This window comes from Oryzias latipes, chromosome 11 (assembly GCF_002234675.1).
Source record: "Oryzias latipes chromosome 11, ASM223467v1".
In the NCBI taxonomy this organism is placed as follows: Eukaryota; Metazoa; Chordata; class Actinopteri; order Beloniformes; family Adrianichthyidae; genus Oryzias; species Oryzias latipes.
This window is the reverse complement of record NC_019869.2, coordinates 10,449,916-10,458,822: the sequence shown is the minus strand read 5'-3', so window position 1 is coordinate 10,458,822 and position 8,907 is coordinate 10,449,916. Positions and strand designations below refer to the sequence as shown.

The 8,907-nt window shown below is 35.8% G+C and overlaps 1 protein-coding gene across 6 annotated transcripts in view; it reads right to left on the bottom strand.

Moving 5' to 3' along the window:
- Positions 1 to 347: 347 nt before the first annotated feature.
- ppp1r9a (protein phosphatase 1 regulatory subunit 9A) overlaps positions 348 to 8,907 on the bottom strand; it is a 64,202-nt gene continuing 55,642 nt past the window's right edge. For 4 of the 6 annotated variants that reach the window (XM_020707104.1, XM_011480834.3, XM_011480836.3 and 1 more), the window contains exons 15-20: positions 7,968 to 8,015; positions 7,539 to 7,587; positions 6,357 to 6,470; positions 4,748 to 4,771; positions 4,102 to 4,284; positions 348 to 2,651 (exon numbers count right to left, since the gene is read on the bottom strand). In XM_020707104.1, coding sequence (XP_020562763.1) covers positions 2,469 to 2,651; positions 4,102 to 4,284; positions 4,748 to 4,771; positions 6,357 to 6,470; positions 7,539 to 7,587; positions 7,968 to 8,015 — 601 coding nt within the window. In that variant the 3' untranslated portion in view covers positions 348 to 2,468. The remainder of the gene's footprint in view (positions 2,652 to 4,101; positions 4,285 to 4,747; positions 4,772 to 6,356; positions 6,471 to 7,538; positions 7,588 to 7,967; positions 8,016 to 8,907) is intronic. The other 2 variants (XM_011480837.3, XM_011480838.3) reach the window with 1 other exon arrangement.

Sequence of the window (8,907 nt, the reverse complement as noted above, 5' to 3'; positions counted from 1 at the left end):
TTAAAACAGTCTATTAAGATGACACAGGGGTCCCTTTACATCAACAGAGGGGTCATCATTTCATTCAAGTGGATCTGCTCAGATATCCAAAGTTAAAGTTGTGCCAGCAATCATTTCTGCCAATAAGATTAGGCCTTGTGGGTTGTTTTTAATATTTTTCATTCTTACGTTGTTGTGAGCAAAAAATTACCCAATGTACCATAACTTTATCTCATTCAAAAACCATTTGGTAAAAGTAATAAAAACCTCTTAATCTAAAGAACACTGATTTTTTTCGGTCAATTGTTTGATGTTGTGGCTTTACAGGGTTAAAATACTGTGAATTAATGCAAGAAACAGAAACCAAATGGACAGTGACTGCACATTTTATTCAGTGACAGTTGGCTGACCTTTAAAATATTTCTGATTGCGAAAAAGACAGCAAGGCAGAATGACAGGAGGAGGAAGAGGAAGAAGAGGAGGAGTTAGAAAAGCTTTTGAAAAGTGAAAGCATGGCTAGAAGTTGGTGGCATTTAGCATTCGCTCTTTTTACACAAAATTTGACCTTGTTTCCACATGACTCGAAAGGTGTGCCTTTGTCAGATGCTCACACACACACTTACACTCACACACACACACCCACACACTGGTAAGCATAAGGGAAGTAGGATACAACACCTAAAGAAAAACAGTGGAATCTCTATTAGTCTCTGCAAACACCCGATAAAAAACAAGGCTTTTGGAGGGTTCGTACAGCATATTGCTCTGTGTTTACATACAAAAGAGTGCAGTCCTCTGACTGTGACGGGTTATTCACAGGGAGTTACAAAATATTTCAGAAGAACACATCTGGAGCAGTTTATTGGAGTTACATGGAAGCAGTGCAAGGATGGAATTATATGGAAAAAACATGTGATGGGGCAAAAGTTCTCTCTAAACTAACATTACATCCTTCATAACATCCACATGAATTAATAAATGAAAGGATTATATTGTTTTTTTGGCAAATAAATTATTAAAGTCAATAAAACTCTTAATTTCAATACGTTACAATAAACAATTGTCAGTTGCTTTGAAAAATATAGTAAAAATGACATATTTCTGATCAGGTACACTTGTTGTGCTGCATGGTATTTATTGAGAAGTAAACTGTAGTTGTTTACTTACCAGCAGCTTAACAGCAGGGCTTCTTAAGACAAATAAGGACTTAAAAAAGGTAACCTCATTTCTGTGACGGTGACTGGTATTTCTACACAAATTATAAACCGATCAGATCATAAATATGGGTTGTGCACCTCTCACTTATTTAAAGAACTCTTAAGCAAAAAAAAAGTCTTTAAAACAGTCAAAAAAAAGGTAATTAGAATAATTAAAGTCTTAAATTAAGCAATAAAACAATTAGATTAAAGTACTCTGCATTAATAGTGAGCGTTTTTTCATTATTAAACGATCTGGTACAATAAATTTTTTTACACTATTGCCTCTTTATCATCCCACAAAAGCTGTCTTTCAGCGAAAAAACAAAAAACACCTAAATCGCTAAATTTGTGTTTCAATGCACAGAACACTAAGAAGCAGGCAGAGCTCAGGTTGGTACAACTCCATTTCCTAAAGGCAGCAGCAGGGTTTACATTTTTTTTATAAAACGATCTCTATTGCAGGTTACAAGTTAAGCAAAAGCAACATCATTGATTATAAGAAGAGGATGTTGAATTTTAGGAGCTTTTTTTTCCTTTGTTTTTGTTTTGCATTATTGGTTAGACAAGTTAGAAATGACATAGTACCCGAAAATCCCCACGAGACCCAGTTCAGTAAATTCAGAATCCCTATTAATACTGTAGGAGAAGCTTCATCCTGCACGGACATTTACAGGATTTTTGCGCTCCCAGTCTTCTCACTGAGTCCCAGAGATGTTTCCTTCAGGGATGAAACTAAGCAGCATGAGGACATCTAGTGGTGGGAGATGAAAACTGCCCCCTAATCTGCACCACACAGGGCTGACCTATCCTTGTGGTGTTAAAGCAATAGGTCAGCGCTTCATCTGTATGTACAAACACCTACTGACATGGCACGTCATCTTTCATCATTTGTATTTATCCCTGTAGATTTTCACGTCCACTGCTGCTGAGGTGGCTAACAGAAATGTCTCTGACGATGATATGGAAAAAAGGATGAGCTTTTCTTATATTTAATCTGGATATGAGAATAAATAAACCCAATTTACAGCTATAAACAGCAAAATAAATAAACCACAAAGTTCAGAGGCGGTTAAAAACACAGGGGGCTTAACATGAGGCCAGATGACGGGCAGCATTCTATTGTCCAAAGTCTTATTTTGGTATAACTTGCTGGGTGAACAGGATATTCACAACTTCTGACTGTCGCAGGTGCAGCTCCAACAGTAGGAGGTTCATTCCCGGGACCTGCTGTCTTTTTCTTCAGAAAGATGCTACTAGGTTTGGTGCTACAGAAAAGGGAGAGGATTCTCCTCACTCTGTCGCATTTCCTTTTTCACCATCTTTCTGTTGCTGCTCCAGCTCTTTCTTCCGTTGCTTCTCACGCTGCTTCTCCATTTTCTCCTGGTTCCTTCTGGCTTTCTCCATGAGAACTTTAAGATCTTTGATCTTTTTCTTTATGACAGTACGATCCTGGGAGGAAGACACTCCAAGGGCCTAAAAAAACCAAAATACATGTATGTGTTCAAATAAAACTGACTTTGAATGTTCATCATTAGTAATTAGTATTTACTCATTAATTAGGAATGAGTATCCAAATAACTGGATATTTGCAATCCCCAGGTAACTTAATTATCACTCCGAAATGCAAAATAATATTACATTTTATGTGTATAAACTAAATAAATCGAATGCGCTACTGTCACTGGAAGTAAATAAAATTCAAAATAAAGTGTCAGTGAAACTTCTCATTTTCAAAATAAAACTATTGAGGGATGAAGAAAAATGAGACTAGAATTCCGTTTTCTAAACAACGGACCTTTAAATTAATAAACAATTTGAGTAAAAAACATATAATGACTATGAATGTATGAATATTACGAAAATCTCGTGATCAATTATGTGACGTCATGTGACTATCTGTTGACATGACGCTGTACCTGAAAACATCTGTACAATGTCCATCTAAAGTTTTGGGGAGTTTTTTGGTATTTCGACTAAAGATAAAAAAATGTCCGTTCATAAAACGTGTCTGTTGGAAACACTGTTGTAAGTTTAGATGAAAGGACTTTGAGTGTTTTCTATGGCCGCAGACAACGACCTACCTTGCTTTTTTTTTGCCTGTTTTCTCACAATAACAACATTTACTATCTTGTTATCACAAGAAGCATTTTTTTTTTCAACTTCATAACGAGATAGTAAATGTTATCACAAACTGACAAATTTCGTTTTTCTGTGACAACGATACTTTTTTCATTTTTCTACAATCCAAAGCAAAACAAAGGAGTTGGCCAGGGAAAATGTCGAACGCTGAAAGAACTGATAACTATAACTGATTACTGTAATGGCAGTCTAACTGGAGTTTGTGCACATGTTGTCGATCACAAACAACTTCCAATTCAGTCACTGTCATTTGAGATCCTGTGGTTGTTGTCACTTTCATTGCTGACCAGGGGAGAGGTTACACGATGATGCAAGAGAGGTGCAAGACGGAAGAACTGCGAGCCACGCAGGACCTCGTCTGTGATTAACGAGAGAAAAACCTCTTTTCTCGTGATAAAAAGAAAGTAGGTGTTGTTCTCAGGAGAAAAACTGTGCAGAATATTTTCAGGATTTGTTGTATCATCAAACGAAGCAACAGTAAAGTTTATGTTTTGTTTACTGCTGACCAGGAAGTTGACTTTTGAGGGGGACAGTGTTCAACGTGATAAATACCATAAAATGAGTTTTTATCTTTTATGCTTTGTTGATTCCTATCTTTTCTAAATAAAGGTATGAATGAGGGTATTTAAATACATCTTATTTTAATTTTCGTGCATCCGTTTAAAAGACACACATATAGCAACCATAATACATGAAATAGTAAGAATCGTGGTTTGATCTGCAAATCGCCACCTAAGTAAGGATCGACAGCCCATTTCATCATCAATGTGTTGAGTCAAAGTACCTTAAGCTCCGAGCTGTCCAGCTGCAAAAGCTGTTCTCCGTCCACATTTTTGGCAGTGAATTCTGGAACCAAATGCTCTAAGCAGAGGCCCATGAGCCAGCGGGCCACCTCCTGTGAAGTCCAGTCTGAAACGCTGCGGTTCTGCCACTGAGGCTGCTTTGAAAACTGCAGCTCGTCTAAGAGCTGAACATTATAAAGCAGATAAGGAGAGAAAAAAGACAATGAAGCCGTCTACAAACATGGCAGATCTACATGCAGTTTATGAAAGATGTTGCAGAAATAGGAGATTAAGTGCATTCCAGCTTGCAAAGAGACAGATGTACAGCAGCCCTGAGGCAGAAAATACAAAATGATGGAAAACAATTGATACTAAAATCCCCCAAACTGCTGAGAAAAACAGAACGTTTTTTGGGGATTTGCTATTATTTTTATATTGTTTACTTCTTTGTTCTTTTTTTTCTTATGATTGTGTTTCCATAAAGAGTTTTGTGTTTTTGAATGCTTGCATGTTGTGCATCAGGGCTACCGCACGCTCTTCCTGTCAAAAAAGCACAAACAATCCTTTTGAATCATATCCATGGTGTGCAGCAATGAGACCCAGACAAACAGCTCATGCTGACAAACACGAAAACACACACAGTCTCACCTCGTCATCTATCATATCCAGACTCTGAACGGAGCAGCATAGAAAACAGCAGAGAAGGAACGGGTTGGTGACAGCAGAAAGGAAAAGGCTTTTCTAAATTTACATTTGAGGTCAGCAAAAATCTGTACCAAGGCCAATAGGTGCTGTTTTTACTAAAAAAAATGTATTGGGTTTTTTATTTTATTTTACAACATTTTAACCCTAAAATTCAAAAGAAACTGTTTTTTTCTGGTGATTTCTTTCTATTTTTTTATTTTGAACTGATAGAAAAAAAATCACAATCAGACATATAACAATAATATTCAATGTTTAAAAAAAGTATTTTCAATTGAGTTCAAACTTAAAATTAAACAAAATGTTTTTATAGAATTAAAAGAAACCACAAATTATGGTCAAAAGAAAAACAAAAATCAATATTAATTAATTCTGCTGAGTCCCTTAAATCTAGTTATTATATCAGCTTTTATAACTGCTTTGAATTTTTTTATGGATTGTCATTTTTTTAATGTCTTCCCTGCAACTATTCCATGTGTGAACTCTTCCTGTGGAGATAATATGAAGCAGGAGTTTCCAAACTTCAAACTTCCCCTCTTTTTTATCTTAGTTTTCAGATGACTCATGTTTTTCATACTTTAATATAATATAAAAAATAATTTTGTTAAACAGTAATAAATGGAACCAGATCCGTTTACCAGGTAACAATAGGTTGCCTACAAAAAAAACTAGTCCGTCTCTATTCATTTTAATGTCAAAACAGACAGAAATATTGATTTACAGCCAGGCTCAAAAAACATTTTCATCTTCTTTGTTTAGTTTTAATATTCATTCCAACTATATTGCTATTGAATTTAGAATTTCATTTGTCAAACACAAACATTTTTGCCTTTTTATAAATGTATTTCAAACCCAAAATGAAAATAACCAGAAGAGCTTTAAAAAGACAGATAAAAACAAGACAGGATGCTTGTATAGGAGCGGGTGGATCCCACCCCTTTTCACAACAACTTATGTTCAGCATATTTTTATTTACTATCACTATTATTGACTATTATTACTATTTCTTTTTAAACATTCACACCTTCTGTATAGCACCTATGCAGAGGTGACATTTGCTCCTTTATTTTATGTATTTTCCAAAACTTATCAGATTTGTTTATCGGTCTTTTGCAAAGATCAAGGCTTGAAGATGTTATATTCCGGCCGAGTTTGTGACCAGATAAAAAACTGGACTTTATCCCTCATAAAAATCCTGACCTTTTGGAGTTTGGACTTGAATGTAGCCAACGTCTGTGAATTTAATATGCCTGTTTTATTACTTTAAAAAAAGTGTTGGTGGACATTTAATGAAGTTTTATTATTTTCAATTATTATTATCATTACAGTTTTTCTACAGCCTTCAAATATACAATTTTTGAATATGACATTTTTCAAAAGCTGCAAGGAAATCAGACAAAAAAGAGAAAGGAAGCTGAATACATCACCTAAGGATTGGCCCACCCTCTAATTTCATTTTGCCTACTCGGTCCTCAGTAAGACAAATATGAACAAAACTAGATTGCCTAAACTAATCATTTTTGGATCCACCATAACTGTTTTGTGGTTTGAGTACCTCGTCAGAGGAGAGCTGCAGGCCACGTGACCTCCTGGCCTCACTGAGCAAACCGCTGATCTCCACCGAGCTGCTGCTGCTGCTCGCGCTCACATCTTCGCTCAAACTTGGCGCCTGAGAAATCAAAGCCAAACAGGAGCCAGCTGGCTTTGAGACAAACTCGACTTTATTAGTAGGAGTGCTTATTGACGGTTCTGTGAGGATTTATCGATTAAAATCAGTGTGATCCTGCTTTTTTCTACCATGCAATGTGGTGATAATGTTAAATCAAAATCGCTCATTCAAAGCCCAGCTACCTAAAACACTCAAAATGTTAGACTGCCTGTAAAAGGGAGGTGATGATCAAGAGGGACAAAACTGGAGGATGTCCAAACCAGGCTATCTTAAAAAGTGTGAGACGCTGCAGACATAAAGATAAGTACACAAGCCTGAGTCATCAGTAGATGAAGGCTGTTGTTTTTTCTTGGTTAGCACTCAATGATTCACAAAGTAAGTGAGATTTTAAAGCCGTATGGTACTACAATAGCCTTTTAGCTTATTGAATTCTCATCTAAAAGCTTCAGATTACTTGTGTGCATACATTCCATGTTGATTTATCTTCAGCTAAGCTCATCCTCAGAGACAGAAAAAGACTTAACGGGACTTTCCAAAATAATCTTTTTAGTCCTTTGGTAACCACATCTGATATTACTCTCAATTAAAAACTGTGTTCAGGCAAATTTTTGTACCAAAAGAGAATCTTTCATCCTAGTGCAGCAGATAAACTGATGCACACACCGCATTCGGGACAAGAGTTATTTACAATTATATTCAATCTAATCATTATAATCACTTTTAATTAGGCAATTACAGCGCCTGGTTATAATGATGCATTTCTGTGAATGTGGCAAGACAATTTCCAGTCAAAGTAGTCGTCATTTACGTCGCAGAGTGCAAGCTAATTTTCTCTTTTACTGATTATGTTAAAAAAAATAAAAAGTGAAGAGAATACAATTCCACAAAATATGAATAGGAGAAGAACTGAGGCCGCATTAGTGAGTTCTGTTCAGCAAAAATAAAAGAGCACCACAAAATATGAAGGAAGTATAGCGCTTTCTTCACAAATGAAACTCCATCTCCATCATATAAGAGAGGTTTCAATGTATTTACTATTTTCACAGCTTTATACGACAAATCTGGTACCTTTGCTTTGAGCTTCTGTGGACTTTTCTCCGCTGATGGCTCTGCGGAGCTGCGAGAGAAAAAAGTGAAATCGATGCTACCAATCACTGCATGACTCACAAAAACACACTTAAAGGTCCAGCAATCATAGCGGTAGGTACAAGAAATCTATACCTGCTTGAAAAACAGATTCTACACTTTACAGTGCCTTAATGTGGGCTAGAGGAGCAAGTCTATCAGAGAACACCCGAGAAAGGCTGTTTTTATCATCAGGGAAACAGTCAGAAGAAAACAATCTGCATCAAAAATGCATCCAGTCACCATGACAACATGCAACCCTCCCCACAAAAGGGCCCCGACCACATGCTTGAATCAGAAAACTTCATGATAAATGCACGAAACCAAAGGGAACTAATTCATTACATGACAAAGATGTGGGAGTTATTTTACCTGTTTGCAGATCTGGAGTCCTTGTCTTTGGTTTTCCTGAGGGAGGAGCTAAAGGAAAAGAGAAAATGTTTAGTAAACTAGACAAGCTTCGAGTTGCACCACCCAAAAATCTTTAGTGCTTTGGTACCAATCATTAGTCTGCCGGTCTCCTCCATAAACCTTTAAATAGCACGGCAGGTTTTCTTTTGGTAAACTTTTCAACAAAACCTTTTTTTTTCTTTAAAGTTTTGCCCAGAAATCTTGTTTTGCAGTTATTTAAATTTTGTATTTATTTCATTTATTTCATGGTGCTGCTACTACAACTGAATTTCCCTACTGGGATTAATAAAAGTTGATCTTGAATCTTGAAATAAATATAGCATTTTGGTCCATTTAAAATGTAAACCAAAAAATATTTCAAAAATGTCGCAATTAAAAATGTTTGAGTGCTTCTTCATCAAGCACTCCACTTATTATTGATTTTGAAACTGGATCACATAATAATTTGTGGAATATTGTAATAATCTTCTCTGATGACAGCTGTTGATACATATCAGTATTTCTGAAATAACACAATGTTTTGATTAGATGGTGCCACCCCTAATAAAATATGATTTACATGTAAAGAATAATAGGGATGGGATTATATCAGTTTTTTTTCTTTTGACAAACTAAACAATTCATGGATTCAATGTGTCATGTACTGCATATATATGTACGAATGTGTATTTTTATGAGTAATTATGACGGCATAATGTGTATGTGAATGTATATTTAAATCATTTCTGGAGTTTTGCTGCTATTTACTGTTTTTTTTTGGTCATATATTCCTGTCTCATCAGCTATTAAGCTTCAGCTTTGCCAGATATCTAGTATTTACTGGATACATAAGCTGTTATTGTCTATCATTATTATTAATGCTAGAGTGGATTTTTGGCCACTATTTTTCTCCTCCTTGGTA